General features: G+C 44.5%; 1 protein-coding gene and 1 long non-coding RNA gene across 2 annotated transcripts in view; both read right to left on the bottom strand.

The window, feature by feature from the left end:
- Positions 1-1,966: 1,966 nt before the first annotated feature.
- LOC148125745 (uncharacterized) overlaps positions 1,967-19,308 on the bottom strand; it is a 245,161-nt gene continuing 227,819 nt past the window's right edge. The window contains exon 2 of the long non-coding RNA XR_015743667.1: positions 1,967-3,149. This is a non-coding gene — a long non-coding RNA (uncharacterized LOC148125745). The remainder of the gene's footprint in view (positions 3,150-19,308) is intronic.
- On the bottom strand, positions 2,475-18,990 carry COMTD1 (catechol-O-methyltransferase domain containing 1). Its single transcript, XM_087933833.1, has 7 exons — positions 18,814-18,990; positions 14,787-14,929; positions 11,087-11,192; positions 9,561-9,679; positions 7,597-7,651; positions 5,631-5,764; positions 2,475-3,846 (listed from the first exon to the last, which is right to left on the bottom strand). The coding sequence occupies exons 1-7, from the start codon at positions 18,896-18,898 to the stop codon at positions 3,694-3,696; spliced, it is 795 nt and encodes a 264-aa protein (XP_087789959.1). The 5' UTR covers positions 18,899-18,990; the 3' UTR covers positions 2,475-3,693.

Below are 19,308 nucleotides of genomic sequence, written 5' to 3'. Positions count from 1 at the left end.
TGAGCACGCTATCACTCGAACTACCAGTTCACTCAAAGCGGTCCGAACCAGCAGAATCTCACCCCTGCCTAAAGGAGTTGTTTTCAGGCTGGGTCAAGCAGGAAGGAAGCACATTCAGGTCCATTTTGTCTGTGATTCTATGGAGGTGCTTTTTCAAGAACTAACTGGATTTTCTAGAAAGTCCAGTCCAGTTCAGAAAGTTCAGATCCATTTGTTTCTAGGTTTCTCCAGAGTTTATTTTCCAGAGTCAGGCCTTTGCAAATCTTTGGAGCAGGCCTCAAGTTGAATGAAACTTCATACAATGTTATGCAAATAAATTCCTGAACTGAAACCGCATTTCGTACACTATGGAATTGTCTGCATTTCTGGAAACATGCACTTCCCTTCCGACTTTGGAACTTGTTTCGGGCAATACACAAATGTTGTAAAATCGGACCCGAGGATGTCTTGTAGTGTTGGCTCCCCGACACCGAGCTGGCTGATCAGCTGTATCACTTTATGTCCAACTGTAGCTCTTTTGGTGATGTGAAAAGTGGCTTCCTTTCTTAGGAAACATTCATGCATCTCTATCTAACAAAATAAAATTCAATGTAGAGAAAAATAAAAAAAAACAAAAGTACACCTGTAGACCGGGTGAAAGCAGGCTTAATATCAGTAACTGTGAGAGGGATCTTGGAGTCTTAGTGGACGACCAGCTAAATAGGAGCCAATAATGTGTGGCGGCAGCCAAAAAAGCTAACGCAATCCTAAGTTGCATTAACAGAGGGATACAATCAAGATCATGTGAGGTACTAATACCACTCTATAAAGCCTTGGTAAGACCTCACCTAGAATAGAGCATCCGGTTTTGGTCACCACACTATAAAAAAGAAGTGGAGACTTTAGAATGAGTGCAGAGAAGAGCAACCAAGATGATGAGGGGATTGAAGGCTAAAACATACGATGAACGGTTGCAGGAACTGGGCCTGGCTAGTCTAGTGAAGAGAAGCAGCCGGGGAGACAGGATAGGAGCTTGCAATATTTGAGGGAGGGGCTGCCACAGAGAGGAGGAAGAGGTCAACCTATTTTCCAAGGCACCGGAAGGCCAGACAAGGAATAATGGATGGAAACTGAACAAGGAGAGTTTTAACCTGGAAATAAAGAGAAACTTTCTGATAGTGAGAACAATCACCCAGTGGAACAGAAGTTGTTTTCGGAAGTTGTGGGAGCTTCATCACTGGAAGCTTTCCAAGAAGTGACTGGACTGCCACCTGTCAGAAATGGTGCAGGGTCTCCTGCTTGGGCAGGGGGTTGGACTAGATGACCTACAAGGTCCCTTCCAACCCTGTTAATCTATATCTGTATCTCGGGTATGAATTCTTGCATCTACACAACGGACAGTTGAATGCCTTGGCTCATTAAAAAACATTTTTTTTGTTGTCCTTGAAAACTGCAGGCAGCAAGATATTGTGTGTAGAAGTGGCATGGGGCCAGGAAGAGAGTGCTGAATTTAACTAACGTGAATTAAAATTTAACTTCAGAATTTGGGGGAATTTGATGGATCTAACAAGCCGGGCACATCTGATCTTTTGTATCATGTTTTATGTCTCTTTAAAATAAAAACTTAACCCTGGTGGGTAGGGCTAAGTAAACACTCAGCTGCATTCAGTTGCTCAGACTCTACCCCACAAAGGATTATGGGGTAATTAAAAGGAGATTAGTAAGTAATGGCTTAGTTTTCTAGCTGAGGGGGTAACATCCATGCTCAGCTTCAGAACCCCCCGCCCCTGTAGGTAGAAAATTAACGTGGTGTACAGCCACACTGCCACACACACCCCACACCCCCACGAAACTGGCTGTCAAGAATTGGAAAAATATTCTGGCCAATGGCCAGCCTCCGACATACTACAGGTAAGGCATTGGCAGGTAATCATTGTGTCAGAGTTCTAGAAAACCTCCACTCCAAGAAATAACTCCGAGACAGACGTCTTCTCAAAAGTTCTGTTTTAATTGGATAGTAAACTGGCACAACCGGGGAATCCTGAATGTGAAAGTTCCAGGCTTCCTTGCAATAAGTAAAAACTACAAATCCATCCCCTGCACCCATCATCACATCACATGCCCCAATCACCAACCGTCCCAACTTGAGACTTCCTCTCACTTGCGTGCAAAACAACATGACCTTGAATTAGAAAAAGAACGTTATGTCTAACTACATTCACTCCAAGAAACTCTCCCTCCCATTTTCCCAGGCTCAAAATGTGGGAGCATTGGGTCTCAATGTGGCTTCCAAAGCTGACACATCGTTCATGTGCGAGCGTGTGTGTGTGTGTGTGTGTATGTGTGAAGAGAACCAATACTACAATTTTAAAAAGTAAACATAAAATTCTTTGCATTTAGGTTAAAATATACATATAAAATATATATATTGCATTTTGTACAGAAACCCCAGATCTCACATGGGTTCTTGCAATGAGAACCTACCAAATTCCGGCTGTTTTTTTTAAATATTCTGTTGCACAAGATGTAACAAAGGGAAAAGCATGGAATAGTGGCTACGATGTTGGAATTGGCCTGGGAGAGCTACCCAAGGCTTGTTGCCTTCACTCAACTGTGGAGGTGACTGGGTAACCTTGAGCCCGTCAACAGAAACATTCAGCCCACATATGCTAGCTCGAATTTCACAAGGAAATGTGAGACGGATATAAGAGAATCTTCATTGCCATTTTTTTTTCCTGTGCACACACTGGCACTCATTAAAAAAGGAAATTCGAATGCCCGCTCTCAAAAGAAAATAAGCCGAAATGTTGCAAAACATGAAAATAGAAATATATGTATCTCTATATAGTACATTTATTTATTTATACACCACTCCAATCAAGGTGACTTAAGGTCAAAAGCAGGAGACTGGGAGTCGGTAAAAGATTCTTAAGTCATCCAGATCATGGTTGTCCCAGAGGTGCTTTTTCAGGAGGCAATTTTCTTGTTTTTTTTCTTTTGAAGACATTTTGCTTCTCCTCCAAGAAGCTTCTTCAGCTCTGACCAACTTCCCCACCACCCTGTCAGAGTTGAGGAAGCTTCTTGGAGGAGAAGCAAAACGTCTTCAAAGAAAAACCCAAAGCAGCAAATGACCTGAGGACACAGATAAACTTCCAAGTGGCCTCAACTTGCTAAAAGGACGCAAATGACCAACTGTCTGCAAGGAACGTAAATCCTTCCCTTTCCCACCATCCGGGTCAGAGCTGAAGAAGCTCCTTGGAGGAGGAGCGAAACGTCTTCAAAAGAAAAAAGAACAAGAAAGTCCAGCTGCCTCTTGATAAAAGCACCTTTGGGACGGGAGACTCTGAGTTTTAGTCCTGCCTTAGCCATGAAAGCCAGCTGGGTGACTTTGGGCCAGTTACTCTTAGTCAGCCCAACTCACCTCACAGGGTTGTTGTGGGCAAAACAGAAAGAGGAGGAATCTCTCTTGGATATGTTTTTCCACCTGGAGTTATTTGTAAATAATAATTGAGATAAATAAAGTGATGCGTAAAACTGAAAGGACGTTTTAGGCTTTCTTTCATTTTTTTAAAAAAATTGTGTAATACACAATGCAACCCTAAACACATTTAAGGAAATAAGGATGAAACAGACCATTTCACGTCTCTAAATTATTATCCCTGAGGACTGAGAGTGCTCAAGCACCTCCTACCTTCCTTCCTTCTCCCTCCTTAACTATAGCTTAAACCCTAAAGTTATCCCGTTTCCAATCAGGATCATACTTATGTTCACACGGGGATCGTGGAAGATTTTTTCATTTAGCTGATGAACATGCTGGGCTGCGCGATCATTTTTGCCTGGTTTAAGTACTTTCCCCGATACGAAAACCTGTTGGAAACAAGAGAGAAAACCATACAGAGCATGCAGGATTCACACCACGTATTACAACACTGTTACACAGGAGAGAACCGTCAGAGGAGGCCTGGAAACCTCAATGCAACTCTTGGCTGAGGCTCATTAAAATAGCTACCTCTTTTCTCAGGACTAAACCACTGGGATATCCAAATTCTGCTGCAACCACATGAACCTGGAAACCGGTGCTGGCCAGTTCAGTGAGTTGCAGGCAATTGGGGCCTCTACAATCTGTCTGTTCCAAACTGCTTGTTCTGACCCAGGCTCCGTCAAACTTATTAAAACACAAATTGAATTTAAAAAGAAAACCTTTGTTAATGTGACGCTGGGAATTTACTTGCATTCCCAGCCAAGACTCATTAGACACAGTTCCTCCAGATAAGAGCACGCTTTTCAGTGCTGCAGAATGCTACCAAGAAACAGAAGTCCAATTAAGGCTAATCATACACCAACCCCAAAACCCAGAAACAACTGACCAGAGTACCGAGCTTCACGAAGAACTCGGAGATTACTGAACTACTTTGCTTCCTGCAAAGAGTTTGTCATTGAGGTCTGACTTTTATCCCTGATGGGACAGGCAATCACCTCCCAGCCTTACTCCCGAGTCGCCCCTTTTATTTCAGCTGCTCTCACCTTCCAGCAGCTCTGAGCACATGCGCACTGGGAACAGGCTCCCCTTGTTCCTTTGCCTTGCTGCTGCCAGACTCCAGTGGCTCCAGAGTCAGCACATCACTCCCAGATGGTCCTGGTTCTATCTCTACATAGGACGCAGGACCCTCCTCCGAGTCCTCTCCAGACTCCCTGACTGGTCCCCTTTCTTCCTCACTGTCCGATTCCACTGCCGTCTGCACCGGCAAACCACAACACTGCTATCTTTGCCCTATCCTTACCTGAAACTAAGTTTACAATTGGACCTGTGTTTTATGACCTCCCAGGCCAAAGCAAAGATTCCATACAGTCGAGGAGGTTTATTACCAAGTTTGTGCGGGCTGCACAACAACCTTAATCCTTCCTGGGGTGAAAGTAATCAAAAGCAGAATTGTCGCCAAAGGCAAAATACCAAATAAAACGGAGCTGGAAGGGACCTTGGAGGTCTTCTAGTCCAACCCCCTGCTGAGGCAGGAAAAACTGTATCATTTCAGGCAAGTGGCTGTCCAGTCTCTTTTTTTAAAAAAAAACTTCCAGTGTTGGAGCAACCACAACTCCTGGAGAGAAGCCACTCCACTGATTAATTGTTCTCACTGTCAGGAAATTCCTCCTTAGTTCTAAGTTGCTTCTCTCCTTGATGAGTTTCCATCCGTTGCTTCTTGTCCTGCCTTCAGGTGCTTTGGAGAATAGCTTGACTCCCTCTTCTTTGGGGCAGCCCCTGAGATATCGAAACACTGTTCTCATGTCACCCCTGGACCTTCTTTTCATTAAATGAGACATACCCCAATTCCTGCAGCCATTCTCCCTATATTTTATCCTCCAATCCCCTTATCATCTTGGTTGCTCTTGTCTGCACGCTTTCTAGAGTCTCAACATCTTTTTTCTTTTTTTTTGCCAAAACTGGATGCAGCATTCCGAGTGTGGCCTTACTAAGGCTTTGTAAAACGGTACTAGAACTTCACGTGATCTCAATTCTATCCCTCTGTTCTTATTCATGTGTTATGGGTTGTGGGGTAGGAGTCTGGGTGGGGTTCCACGGGGATCCAAAATCAAGGGGCCATTCCTGGCCAAGTGGGAGTCACAACACATTCTACTTTTTCGGAAGTACTTACGTTGTCAAGCACTAGTATCTTCCCTTTTTTAATGAGCCGTAAACATTTTTCGTAGTAATCGTTGTAGCTCTCTTTGTCAGCATGGATGAAAGCCAAGTCGAATGTTCCAGCTTCACCATTGGCTAGAAGTTCCTCTACACACACACACACACACACACAAACAGAGAAGGATTTTGTTTTGTTTTAATGCAAAATATTCCCTTCTGTCTACCTGTGTAGTAAGACTATCTGTGGTACTCTTATCCGCAGTGGTTAAAAGGCAGTATTGCAGGCGAATTCTGCCGACTGCCAGCAGTTCGACCCTGACTAGCTCAAGGTTGATTCAACCCAACAATGGGGATCACCGGGATTACAGCTAAGTCTTCGGGTGTCCCGCTTAAATGCTGCATCTTGGGAGAATTCAGGGAGGGTTGATCACATCAAACGGATTAGCAAAAAGGCCTCCATCACTTTCACTAATGTCAAATAATTCCATGCAAGTGAGAAAAGGGAACATTTTAACCCAATTCATGCTGGCTGTGAAAAAGATGGAATTTGAAAGATCTTAATTTCTGTTTGGGCAATGGAACCGAAGCTCCATTGCTAATCTGGTTAATGGACATGAACTTTAAATTCTCTGATTTTTTTTTTTAAAAATGGAACTATCTATCTCATTACAGCTAGTCCTCGACTTACAACAGTTTACTTAGTGACTGTTCAAAGTTACAGAGTCTTTGAATAAAGTGACATGATCATTTTTTGCACTTACGACCATTACCCATAGTCTAAATCAGGGGTGGTCAACCTTTTGGACCTCAGGGACCACCAAACTCATAATTTTAAGACCGAGGGACCACTAACCGGTTCTGTGGATGTGGCCTAATTTGTGGGTGTGGCTTGGTGGTCATGTGACTGGCTGGGCACGGCTTGTATGTAAATATTATAAATATTTATATCAATATTTAATTTTTTTATTAAAAAAGAGCAACTTTTACCCAAAATCAGGCAAAGCAGGCAGGCAGCTTGAGTTGCTCACAGAATCATTCAGTGATCTATCTATCTGCCATCAGCTGGCTCAGTCTGTCACATAAAATTTGCTTGCTGTGAGTCTGCACTGAATAATAGAAATTTCAGTCCTAAGGGAGGTTTGGCTGCGCTTAAAAGCAGAACCAAAGATCTAAAGACTAGCTAGAAAGCAAGAAATCCAACCATTTCCTGCTTCCTGGCTAATCTAAATCTCCTGGCACAGAAGAACAGCTGATGGTCGGAAAAAGGAAAAATAGCAATTTAGCAGGCAAGTTTTCAGGGTAAGGAGTGAGTGGGCGGGGAGGGTTCTTGCGGGCCATGTGGGCGGCGCAGCCTTGTGTTTCCGCGCAGCCTGGATTCATTGCTTTGGGGGGCTGCTCTGGGGGTGAGATTTCTCTGCGGCCCACCAAAATTTTTTTCACGGCGCACCAGTGGGTTGCAGCTCACCGGTTGACGACCGCTCATCTAAATTCAGATGCTGGGCAACTGGCTCATCTCTATGATGGTCGCAGTGTCCCGGGGTTACGTGATCTCTTTTGGCGGCCTTCTCACAAGCCGAGTCCATGAGGGAAAACCAGATTCACTTAACAAACGAGTTATTCACTTAACAAACGCAGTGATTCCCTGAACAGCTGTGGCAAGAAAGATCATAAAACGGGGCGAAATTCACTTAACCAACGCTCCGCTCAGCAATGGAGCTTTTTTGCTCTCAATTGTGGTCGTAAGTCGAGGACTACCTTAGTGATTCAGAAAGTCTCTCCTTCAATTGGCTTATTACTTATTGGTTAAATTTATTTGCCACCCATCTTGCGGTGCTTTGCTTAACAACTTGTACCCAGAAAGGTCCTAAAATGGGGCAAAACTCATTTAACAACTGTGTCGCTTAGCAACAAGGAGGCTGGGCGGGAGAGAGTATGATGGAGCAAAGCGATGGAGTGTTGAACCCTTTGCTTCTACCTACCTAACGTTTCAATGGCTGGTTTTATCCTTAGATCGATCTTACGTAGAACTCCAGCCTGGAAGGAAAGAAAACAGGTCAAAGATACCATGAGGTCCCAAATGCTCCCCATCTAGTGTATATATATGTGTGTGTGTATGTGTGAGTGTGTTTTGCTTGTGCAGACCATCCATTGATGTGGTGGCATTTCAAGAAAGGAACAGAATGATTAGTAGTGAAATAATAAAATTAATAATATTATTATATTATATAATTTTATATAATATATAAATTTAATGTATAATAATATATAATTTATATAATTATTGTATAAATTTGCACCGAGGCAAATTTCCTATGTGTCCAACCACACTTGGCCAGTAAAGAATTTTCTTTCTTTCCTTCCTTCCTTCCTCCCTCCCTCCATTTCTTTCCTTCTTTCCTATCATCCATCTATCTATCTATCTATCTATCTATCTATCTATCTATCTATCTATCTATCTATCTATCATCTATCTATATCTATCTATCTATCTATCTATCTATCTATCTATCTATCTATCTATCTATCTATCTATCTACCTACCTACCTATCTATCTATCTATCTATCTATCTATCTATCTATCTATCTAATCTATCTCTATCTATCTATCATCTATCTATCTATCTATCTATCTATCTATCTATCTATCTATCTATAATATAAATATTAATAATACAATTAAACAATGAGTAATTAAATAACGAAAGAATATATTTTAATATCAGCATGTGTATTAATAGTAGAATTACATGGATGGGATGAATGGAAGGAATATGAATAGATCTACCCTATATGTTTAAATGAGGGACGCAGTGGCTCAGTGGCTAAGACGTTGAGCTTGTTGATCAGAAAGGTTGGCAGGTCAGCGGTTCGAATCCCTAGCGCCACGTAATGGAGTGAGCTCCCGTTACTTGTCCCAGCTTCTGCCAACCCAGCAGTTCAAAAGCACATAAAAATGCAAGTAGAAAAATAGGGACCCCTTTGGTGGGAAGGTAACAGCGCTCTGTGCGCGTTCGGGCATTTAGTCATGCCGGCCACATGACCATGGAAATGTTTTCGGACAGCGCTGGCTTTTCGGCTTTGTAACGGAGATGAGCACTTCCTCCTAGAGCTGGGAACAACTAGCACATTTGTGTGAGGGGAACCTTTACCTTGTATGTTGAAATGATATTGTGATTGGTATTAGAATTGTATATTGAAACACTGAACAATGAAAGAACGAAGGATTAAACTTTCATATATACAGATGTGAAGAGTTAAATAAGGGATATACGAATAATAAAGCAGGTGAAAGATGGAAGACAGAGAAAGAAACATCTCTGAATACTACATTGACATAAATAAAAGAATAGAAATAGGTCTCGCCGCAAGTGACACAGTTCTAAGTTATCCAAACCGAACATTTCGAGCCTAGCAGTGTACAGAATTCGAGTGTGTACAGAAGAATGCAAGACTTTTCTCGTGAAGTACTTCTGAACCCGCTCGATTGCACCAGGGATGCCAAATGGTTGAACAACAGTGGAATAATAAAATTAATAAAATAGCACAGTGGTGGCTAACCTTTTTCGTCTCCCATGCCAATAATTGCGCGCACGCTCACTTATGTGCGCTCATGTGCCAGCACCCAGAATGCAATGCACGCTGCCCCCCCACACCACCGGCACATGCGTGTGAGATCCCCCTTGCATGCGCTATGTGTCTCTGTGCATGCGTGCGCGTCTCCCACGCACCCCTGTGCATGCGCCGCCAGATATGCGACAATCCGCCGTTGGGCGGTGGGGTCTCTTCCAGGTGATCTCTCGCGTGCCGAAAGAAATGGCTTCTAGCACGGGTGCCATAGGTTCACCAACATGGCTCTAGCGTAAGTTTTATAAGTTCTAATTACCAATACAATGTTTCCAGCAGACAAAAAACAAGCCCTGTGCAAAATTAAACTGACGCTACCTCTTTCCACACTGGCTTTCCGATACTGGCCATATCTTCATTGACCTCGCAGGCAACAATTCTGCCATCTTCTGGTAGGACTAGCGCCATGCTTAAAGTATTGTACCCAGCAGAAACTCCTACAGAGAAATTACAAAAACGCGGTTGAAGGGGTTTCTGGGTTTCCGAATGAATAAAGACATACAGGTAGTCTTCAACGTATGACCGCAGTCGGGAGCAGAATTTCCTTTTTTTTTTAAAGTGAGATGTGCTCAATTTTACAACCTCTATTGCCGTGGTTGTTAAGCGAACCACTGTGAATCATGTAGTCGTTAAGCAAATCCGGTGTCCCTCATTGGCTTTGCTGGTTGGAAGTCAGCTGGGAGGGTCACAAATGCGGATCGAAATACAGTCGAAAATACAGGCCAGTGTGCCCGAGTTTTGACCTCATGATCACCAGGATAACAATCGCGACACCACTTAGACTTATATACCACTTTACAGTGCTTCCCAGCCCTCTCTAAGCGGCTTACAGAGTCAGCCTCTTTCCCCCAACAATCTGGGTCCTTGTTTTACCCACCTCGGAAGGACGGGAGGCTGAGTTCACCTTGAGCCAGTCAGGATCATACTGCTGGCAGTGGGCAGAATCAGCCTGCAATACTGCATTCTAACTCCTGTGCCACTACAGTCTTAAATGTGAGAACTGGTCATAAGTCGCTCTTTTCAGTACCGTTGTAACTTTGAAGCAACCACTAAACCAGTAGTCGCCAACCAATGGGCCTGGTGATCCACGAGAAAATTTTGGTGGTCTGCAGAGAAATGTTACCCACAAAGCACCCTCCGCAAAGTAATTAATCCAGGCTGCGCTGGAACACAAGGCTGTGCTGGCCACGTGGCCCACGGGAACACAAGGCTTGTGTCGCTTGCATTGCGAACAACACGAGGTAGTGAGGGGAGGGGGGAAAGGGCGGAGGGGGGCAACTTGCCCCACTCACCCTACGCACCTGGCCTGGCCACCGGGCCTCTGCTTTCCACTTCTTTCTTCTTCTGCTTTTGGCTGCACGCAAGGAAAGCAGCCAAAGTCTTTCTTTCTCTCCCTCAAACTCTGCCAGAAATGAGTCTTTGGGACCCTGCAAGGCCTCCTGCTCCAAGAGGCTGCATCAGCACAAGTCTCACAAAGACTTATTCCTGGCGGAGTTTGGGGGAGAGAAGATTTCTGCTGCTTCTGCTGCTTTCCTTGCATGAAGCCAAAAGTCTCTCTCTCTCTCTTTCTCTCTCTACCCCTCAGAATGGAGCTGGAGACGGCATCCTGCGATACCAAATAAAGAATGACTGAATGGTAGGAAAACGGGCTGGGGAATTTTCCTGCAGACTTTTTGGGGGGATTTTCCCAGGGTCTCCGGTCCACAGGATTTAAAATTATGAGTTTGGTGGTCCCTGAGGTCCAAAAGGTTGGCGACCCCTGGATTAGATTGTGACTTACAGGGTGGCCAGTTTATTGTGGGACAAAATCCCGAATCTTCCCAGTTGTAGGCAATCTCACTTACCTATCTCAATTACCTTTTTTGCTCCAACAAGCCTGATCAGGTTTGCTACCAACTGCGCCTGATCACAAGAGATCCACAGCTTTTTGCCAGGGGTAGAAGATGCAGCCTAGAAAAAGCAAAACAGGAGCGCATGTGAGAAGTTCTTCTGCATCTTATTTTACCTTGTAACTCAATAAAAAAAAATGTTAAGCTAAGTCTACGCGGTGAACACAAATACAGCTGTTTTATTTCTGTTTTATTTCGAAGGAGACTGTTGTTTTCTTTTCAAGCCCAGAGTCACCTGATGGCGGGAGACAAGGCGGCATAAAAATGTAATAATTAATTAAATAAACATGCAAATAAATTTGCAAAAGGTGTGTGCGAGCATGCATGTCTTCATGGTATTGATTCGAGTCTTCCGCAACAGTCCGGGTTTTCTCTTGTGACTTCTTGGGAAAATTAACTCCCCCCCACCCCAAGGTTAATTGTTTTCCTTTTAATTACATATCAGGCTTCATTTTGGGGTTATTCCATCAACTTTTCCCAGAAGCTCTTCTGAAGGAGAGCCTAGAGAAAGAATGAGCTTCAGTGGTGGGTGGGATTCAAAAAATTTTTATACTACCATTTCTGTGGGTGTTGCTTGGTGGGCGTGGCAGGGAAAGATTACTACAAAATCCCCATTCCCTCCCCACCACACTAACCTGCTTTCCAGCTCTGTTCTCCTGTGTAGGGCAACCAAAGAAGACCCAGCCAATCAGCTGGGACTCAATAGGAGGCGGAGAATAGATGGGGGTGTGGCCAGTCAGAGGTGGGATTTGCTGGTTCTCCAAATTACTCAAAATTTCCGCTACCGGTTCTCCAGAACTGGTCAGAACCGGGTGAATACCCACCTCTGAGGAGCTTTCATCCAAGAATTGTAATCTTTGCACAAACTTTGCAGGGAAGGTTAGAGCTGGAGAAGAGCCGAGAGCGAAGGGCTGGCTTTCGCCAACCCAAACGCACCTGTTGCTTAGCCTGCCTCAACTTGTGTGCTGAGAGTGCAAAATAGGTGATGACAAGATCCACCTGGCTGTGATTTTATTTTTTTTAATACAACAGGCCTCTCCACCCCCCAAAATAAAGTAGAAATGCCAATTTGTCACTGCCTCCCTCTTGCCATGATTTAATTCAGGGGTCTCCAACCCTGGCAACTTTTCAGGCTTGTGGACTTCAACTCCCAGAATTTTGGGAGTTGAAGTCCACAAGTCTTAAAGGGGCCAAGTCGTATGGCTGGCTGGGGAATTCTGGGAGTTGACATCCACAAGTCTTAAAGGGGCCAAGTCATATGGCTGGCTGGGGAATTCTGGGAGTTGAAGTCCACAAGTCTTAAAGGGGCCAAGTCATATGGCTGGCTGGGGAATTCTGGGAGTTGAAGTCCACAAGTCTTAAAGGGGTCAAGTCGTAGCTGGCTGGCTGGGGAATCCTGGGAGTTGAAGTCCACAAGTCTTAAAGGGGCCAAGTCGTATGGCTGGCTGGGGAATCCTGGGAGTTGAAGTCCACAAGTCTTAAAGGGGCCAAGTCGTATGGCTGGCTGGGGAATTCTGGGAGTTGAAGTCCACAAGTCTTAAAGGGGCCAAGTCGTAGCTGGCTGGCTGGGGAATTCTGGGAGTTGAAGTCCACAAGTCTTAAAGGGGCCAAGTCGTATGGCTGGCTGGGGAATTCTGGGAGTTGAAGTCCACAAGTCTTAAAGGGGCCAAGGTTGGAGACCCCTGAATTAACTTATTTCTGAAACCTCCCATCATCTATTCTGGCTTCGTTTTTTTTTCTTTAAGAGCCTTCCTTTTCTGTAGCCTTTCTAGGACGTTGAGGTAGTCCTCTACTTGTGACCACAATTGAGCCCAGGATTTCTGTTGCTAAGTGAGAACATAGGTTAAATGAATTTGTCCCCCATTTTACAACTTTTCCTGCCACAGCTATTACGTGAATCCATGCCGGTGTTCATTTAGCAACGTGGCCGTTCGGTGGAATCTGGCTTCCCCAATGGAACTCGGCTTCTCAGAAGGTTGCAAAAGGGGATCGCTTGATCCCAGGATACTGCAACCATCATACAGGTGAGTCAGTAGCCGAGCATCCAAATTTTGGCTGATGGGGAGGCGGCAATGTTTGCAAGTGTTAAAAACGGCCACGAGTGCCTTTTCTCAGTGCCATTGTAACTTCAAACGGTCACTAAACGAACGGTCGTAACTGGAGGACTAGCTGTACATTATTTGGGGTGTCTTGCTCACACACACAAGGTGTCATGCCCCTGTCGCAATCTGATTTGGAGGGGGAGGCCGAGCAGCTGACAGGGAGTGGGAGTGTGGTTCTGTTGGCTGTGGAAGAAACTGGGGAAGGGCAAAATCCGGCTGAGCAGAACAGGGGAGCGGTAGAGAGGGAATTCAGAGGAAGACCCAGGCCCACCCCCTCTTCATCCTAGGGCATGCAGGGAGGAATGGAGAAGGGAGCAACGTGAGTTACGTGGCTTATGGGGGAGGAAAGGGCCCTGATCCCCTTCATTAGCTGCAGCTGGGAACACAGGGTTTAAAAAGGGTGTTTGCACACAACATCTTGCTGGAAGCAAAGCGTGAATTATCTTTGTTTGTCAAGTCTTATCAGGGTTCTGGTGTCCTCCCAACTTGTGTGTGTTTCGTTATCTTTTGGAAGTCTGCAATTCCTTATCCTGCCCTGTCTCGTTAACTGCTGCAACCGTGGTTTGTGTTGGTTTTTATTTATAATTTATATGTACTTTGGGTTTGGATTGAATTTTTCCCTTTAAAGACTGTACTTGGGAGAGTTTTTTTTCCAGCCAAAGATAACTGGACTTTGCGGGTCAAGTTAGAGATATTAAAGGGACTTTACCTGCTTTGGTGACTTTGTTGCCTTTGTGCCATGCCCCGGGTCATCACACAAGGGGCTGGAAAGATCCCCCGAGTACAGAAAAGATGGAGTTAATTTGGAGGGGTTCATGAATCCTGGATTGACCCCCGAGGAAGATCCATCAGAATCTGATCGGATCTGTCATGCTGCCGTCAAGAGTCTCAATCCGAGGAGGAAGACAAACAGTTGACAGGGAGTGGGAGTGGGGCTTCATTGGCTGTGGAGGAATCTGGGGAAGGGCAAAAGTCAGGCTGGGCAGACCAGGGGAGAGGTAGAACAAGGGAGTTCAGAAAAAGACCCAGGCCCACTCCTTCTTCATCCTAGGGCACACAGGGAGGAACGGAGAAGAGAGCAACATGGGTGGCATGGCTTACGGGGGAGGAAAGGGCCCTGATTCCCTTCACAAGGCACACCTGGGGAGGGAGTTTAAAGGAGAGGCAGTTGCAAGGTGCGTTTGCTGGGAACAAATGTTGAGTTTATCTCGTGTTGGCTGCGGTTATCTGAGTTCCTGGCATCCTCCCAACTGGTTTGATCTACCACCATGTTACTTCATTTCTGGAACTCCTTATCTTTCCCTGCTGGATTTAATTACCTTATTTTGCCTTGTTGGATTTATAGTTTAAAGTTTTCTGTTTACAATGTTTTGGACTGGGATATCTGCAGCTGTTGCAGGTTCATGGGAGAGTTTTTCTCCAGACCAGAGGGTAACTGGGACACTAGGGGCAAAGTTGGAGCTAATAAAGGGACCCATATTTATTCTCTGGCTGAGTTGCCTTTCTGCCATGCCCTGGGTCATCGCCCGATCCATTGAACAACTGGGACTTACCAATCTCAGCTTCTTCAAAAGTGGGTGTTCTCGTACCGAATGATCCAAGATGTATTTGTGCAGGTTTTCGCTCCCATGCAAGAAGCCACAGGAATGGCCGGAGGTGCCAAAGGCAAACAAATCTGATCCGCGGTATCTTCTGCCTTTCAAAAGCAAATCAATCCATCCTCAGTCATATAATGACTTTTAATAGGTGTTAATATTTGATTCGACCCATGGAACAGAAGTTTCCTTCAGAAGTTGTGGGAGCTTCATCCCTGGAAGCTTTCAATAGGAGACCGGACTGCCATCAGTCAGAAATGGTATAGGGTCCCCTGCTTGGGCAGGGGGGTGGACTAGATGACCTACAAGGTCCCTTCCAACTCTGTTAATCTGTAATCTTTGAAATGCTTGATAAGAACACATCAAAATAAGCTCAGAAGAAAGTGGGTGTTGGGAACATCAATCCTTTGTTCACACAACATACTTATATTCTGGTTTTTGAATTTACCAGGTGTGGGGGGAGTTCAAAGTCACAGATCATAGGGCCAGAAGAGACCTCAGAAGTCTTCTAGTCTGACCCCTTGCTCAAGGCACAAGTCAAAATAAACAAATGGCAATTTGGAATAAACTAACTCACTTTCCACTGTTGTAGCCATGCAGTTCATTGAGTCCATTCAATAAGCTGTTCAAACCTAACCAAAATGAACACCAAGCTTAGTGGGCTGTGTGAATCTTTTGCTAGATGCACCCATGCACTAAAGATAGATTCTATTCTATTCCTATTCCTATTCTATTCTATTCTTCATTCCAATATTCTATTCTATTTCTATTCTATTCTATTATTTCTATTTCTATTCTATTCTTCATTCCAATATTCTATTCTATTCTATTCTATTCTATTCTATTCTATTCTATTCTATTCTATATTCCAATATTCTATTCTATTCTTCATTCCAATATTCTATTCTATTCTATTCTATTATTTCTATTTCTATTCTGTTATTTCTATTTCTATTCTATTCTTCATTCCAATATTCTATTCTATTTCTATTCTATTCTTCATTCCAATATTCTATTCTATTCTATTCTATTCTATTCTATTCTATTCTATTCTATTCTATTCTATTCTATTCTATTCTATTTCTATTCTATTATTTCTATTTCTATTCTATTCTTCATTCCAATATTCTATTCTATTTCTATTCTATTCTTCATTCCAATATTCTATTCTATTCTATTCTATTCTATTCTATTCTATTCTATTCTATTCTATTCTATTCTATTCTATTCTATTTCTATTTCTATTCTATTCTTCATTCCAATATTCTATTCTATTTCTATTCTTCATTCCAATATTCTATTCTATTCTATTCTATTCTATTCTATTCTATTCTATGCGCTTAAAAACCGTGTACCGTGAACACGTCCTCCTGCCCAGAAGAGAAAACTTTGAGCAGAAGATTAAGATGGATGGGACGTTGGTTGAACTCCTCTATTGTGGCTTAGGGAACTAAGTAGACTAATTGGGGCTTAGCCCAATCTAGTCCAATCCTCCTAAGCAGAGAGACCTGGTTTCACTTCACTTGTGAAAGCACCTTGACGTTTTGATCCCAGCTTGCCCCAGGAAAAGCCAGCCTGTTCAAAAGTTTGTTCCTACCTCTTGCTTAAGACAAAAATACCCCCCCCCAAACCCCCCCACAAGTTTCTTTCAATCTGATTCTGCTTTGAGGGCCACTCAGACACAACCTTCTTGGCAAAAACACACCTGAGTGGTTTGTCTTCAAACTTCTTCCAACATTTTTAAAGCCGCCTTCCATTTGACCTTACTGTGTCTCTAGATTATAAATATGTTTGTTGTTTTGTATCACGAATTCCATTTCTATATTGAACAGTGCATTTTTTAAAGTGTCCGAAGGGTTAAAATATAAACACCATTATAATCATGCACCTACAAACATACAGTATATAAGATAATATCAATCGTTGTTAAAAAGTATACTATCTGTATACTATTGACATTGATTATACAGCCATCAAAATATTTAACAATCAGTTTTTCTTTCTCATGTTAGATATCAAACAGATGAACAGAGTTGGAAGGGACTCTATCTATCTATCTATCTAGGTCATCTAGTCCAACACCCCTGCCCGAGCAGGAGACCCTACCCAATTTCTGACAGATGGCAGTCCAGTCACTTCTTGGAAGCTTCCAGTGATGAAGCTCCCACAACTTCTGAAGGCAACTTTTGTTCCATGGGTTGATTGTTCTCACTGTCAGAAAGTTTCTCCTTATTTCCAGGTTGAATCTCTCCTGGATCAGTTTCCATCCATTATTCCTTGTCTGGCCTTCGGGTGCCTTGGAAAATAGGTTGACCTCCCGTATTTCACATAAATCCACTCCTCTAACCTCTGTTATCTATCAACTAGCCATTTGTAGCAAGGTCCCCGTGTTATAAAATATTCTGAATCTTCTTTTTCTTTCATTTTTAGAGTTAACCTATCCATTTCTACACAATCCAGAATCTTTATGATTTATATTATCATCGGTAGGGGAGTTTCTCAATTTGTCCTTACTAATCTTTCAGTGGTCTCCTATGCCGCTTAAGCTTTTAAAGTTCGCTTAGGTCTCTTCCAAAGGGTGACTGAGCTTGTCTGGATCACGTCGTTATGAAGAAAGTCCACGGCACAGTTCAAGACAGAGACAGGAGTGTGTGTGTGTGTGTGTGTGTGTGTTTTAAATTTCCTCCTGCACTGGAAAATGCTGGAGGGAAGAAGATTCCTACCGTGTTTAAATCCCCTTACAGAATTTTTTTTTTCAAACTTGCCAACTTTTAACACAGGGCGGACTTCAACTGGCTCAAGAATCAGAATAACGGAGTTGGAAGGGACCTTATAGGTCATCTAGTCCAACCCCTCCCCCCAAGCAGGAGACCCCTATACACAGACACAGACACACACCCTTTCCCAGAGTTCTCTGCCAGCCAGAGAATTAGGATGACCTTGGATGACCCCAGGGCTGCAGAATTAAAAAAAGCTGGAGATCCCTGCAATCTAATCTCCTCCTCCTCCTCCTCTTCTTCCTCCTCTTTCCTCTTCCTTTCCCTCTTCTTCTTTCTTCTCTTCTTTTTCTTTTTTCTTTTTCTTCCTCCCCCTCCTCCTCCTCCCCCTCCCAATTTTAAGTGGAGGAGGGGTCCCTGAATCCCGACCCCCTTCCCTTCCCCATTTCTAACCCACCCCGGGCTTTTCAGCGCTTGGCCAACTCCAGGCTGCAATGCCCCCGGATCGCTCCTAGGTGGCGGCAGGAGGACAAATGCCTGCTCGCCTCCTTTCTCCAGCAGGTGGCCCACGGACGATGACTACTGCAGGGCGGGGGGGCGAGCAAAGTCGTGCACGGAGCACCCCAGAGAAGCTGGGGGGGTAGTGGTGGGTGGGGGAGAGAAGCTCATCACGGGGGCAGGAAAGTCCTCCTGAGGTGGGATTCTCTCTCTCTCTCTCTCTCTATCATCTGTCTATCATCTATCTATCTATCTATCTATCTATCTATCTATCTATCTATCTATCTATCTATCTATCTTTTCATCTCTCTATTCATTATCTATCTTTTCATCTATCTATCTATCTATCTATCTATCTATCTATCTATCTATCTATCTATCTTTTCATCTCTCTATTCATTATCTATCTTTTCATCTATCTATCTATCTATCTATCTATCTATCTATCTATCTATCTATCTATCTATCTATCTATCTATCTATCTATTCACCTACCTATGTCAAAAGCTTACAATATAACAGGGATGTTCCTCTTGCCCCCACTGCCATCCCCGCCCACTGGGGCTCCCCTCTTCCACCCTCTTCCTGAGTGGGCAGAGGGTTGGACTAGATGACGTTCAAGGTCCCTTTCAACTCTGATGATCTGGTTATCTAGCCACGCGGAGCGTCAGGTTGGACGCTTCCCACCCGTGTCCGCGAGCGCCCGGGACTCCTTCTACCTGGAAAGGAGGGTTCCCCGTCGTCCCCCCCCCACACACGTGCAGCCTTACCCGCGAGGAAGCCCACCGCCAGCGCCGCCCCGCCAGCCGCCGTGACCCCCAGGAGGGTCTCGCGGGACAGGCCGGAGAAAGCCATACGCGCGCCCGAGCAGGTGGGAAGAAGAGGAAGCAGCGGCTCCGCGCTGGCAGATAAATGTCTTTTCGGCCGCTTTCGCAAGACTCTCTTGCCCGTCACGTGTCCCGGGCTGGCGGGCGGCCCCTGCAGGCGGCTCCTTGAACCCGGGGACTTTGAATTTCAGCCAGGACTGCATTTTAACCCCACCCCGCCCCCAGTTTGCGCAATGAGGACTAGTAACCTGCGCCGCGGCGTTGACCAGGCTCTCGTGTGTGTGGTGTGTGTGTGTGTGTGTGTGTGTGCTGCGGGGTGGGGTGTAGGGGGGAAACCAGCCGAATCTGGGGTGCCCCGGACTGGCCTTGGGTCCAAAGGGGGAAGGGGAAGCAGCCCAGAAGGGGGCTTCTGGGTGGGATGTCCCGGTCCTATAAAAA

The sequence above is a fragment of the Pseudonaja textilis genome, chromosome 4 (assembly GCF_049901715.1).
Source record: "Pseudonaja textilis isolate UNSWEBS1 chromosome 4, rPseTex1.2, whole genome shotgun sequence".
NCBI classification, from domain to species: domain Eukaryota; kingdom Metazoa; phylum Chordata; class Lepidosauria; order Squamata; family Elapidae; genus Pseudonaja; species Pseudonaja textilis.
Note: the sequence above shows the minus strand (reverse complement) of the source record. Positions and strands in the feature narration are given on the sequence as shown.

Excerpts from the sequence above, each read along its gene's own strand:
- COMTD1 (XM_087933833.1), bottom strand. The coding sequence starts at position 18,898 with ATGGCTTTCTCCGGCCTGTCCCGCGAGACCCTCCTGGGGGTCACGGCG. Across the intron at positions 5,765-7,596 it reads ACCAGCCATTGAAACGTTAG|AGGAACTTCTAGCCAATGGT; the intron begins GTAGGTAGAAGC and ends GTGTGTGTGTAG. Across the intron at positions 3,847-5,630 it reads AGATACTAGTGCTTGACAAC|GTTTTCGTATCGGGGAAAGT; the intron begins GTAAGTACTTCC and ends TGTTTCCAACAG.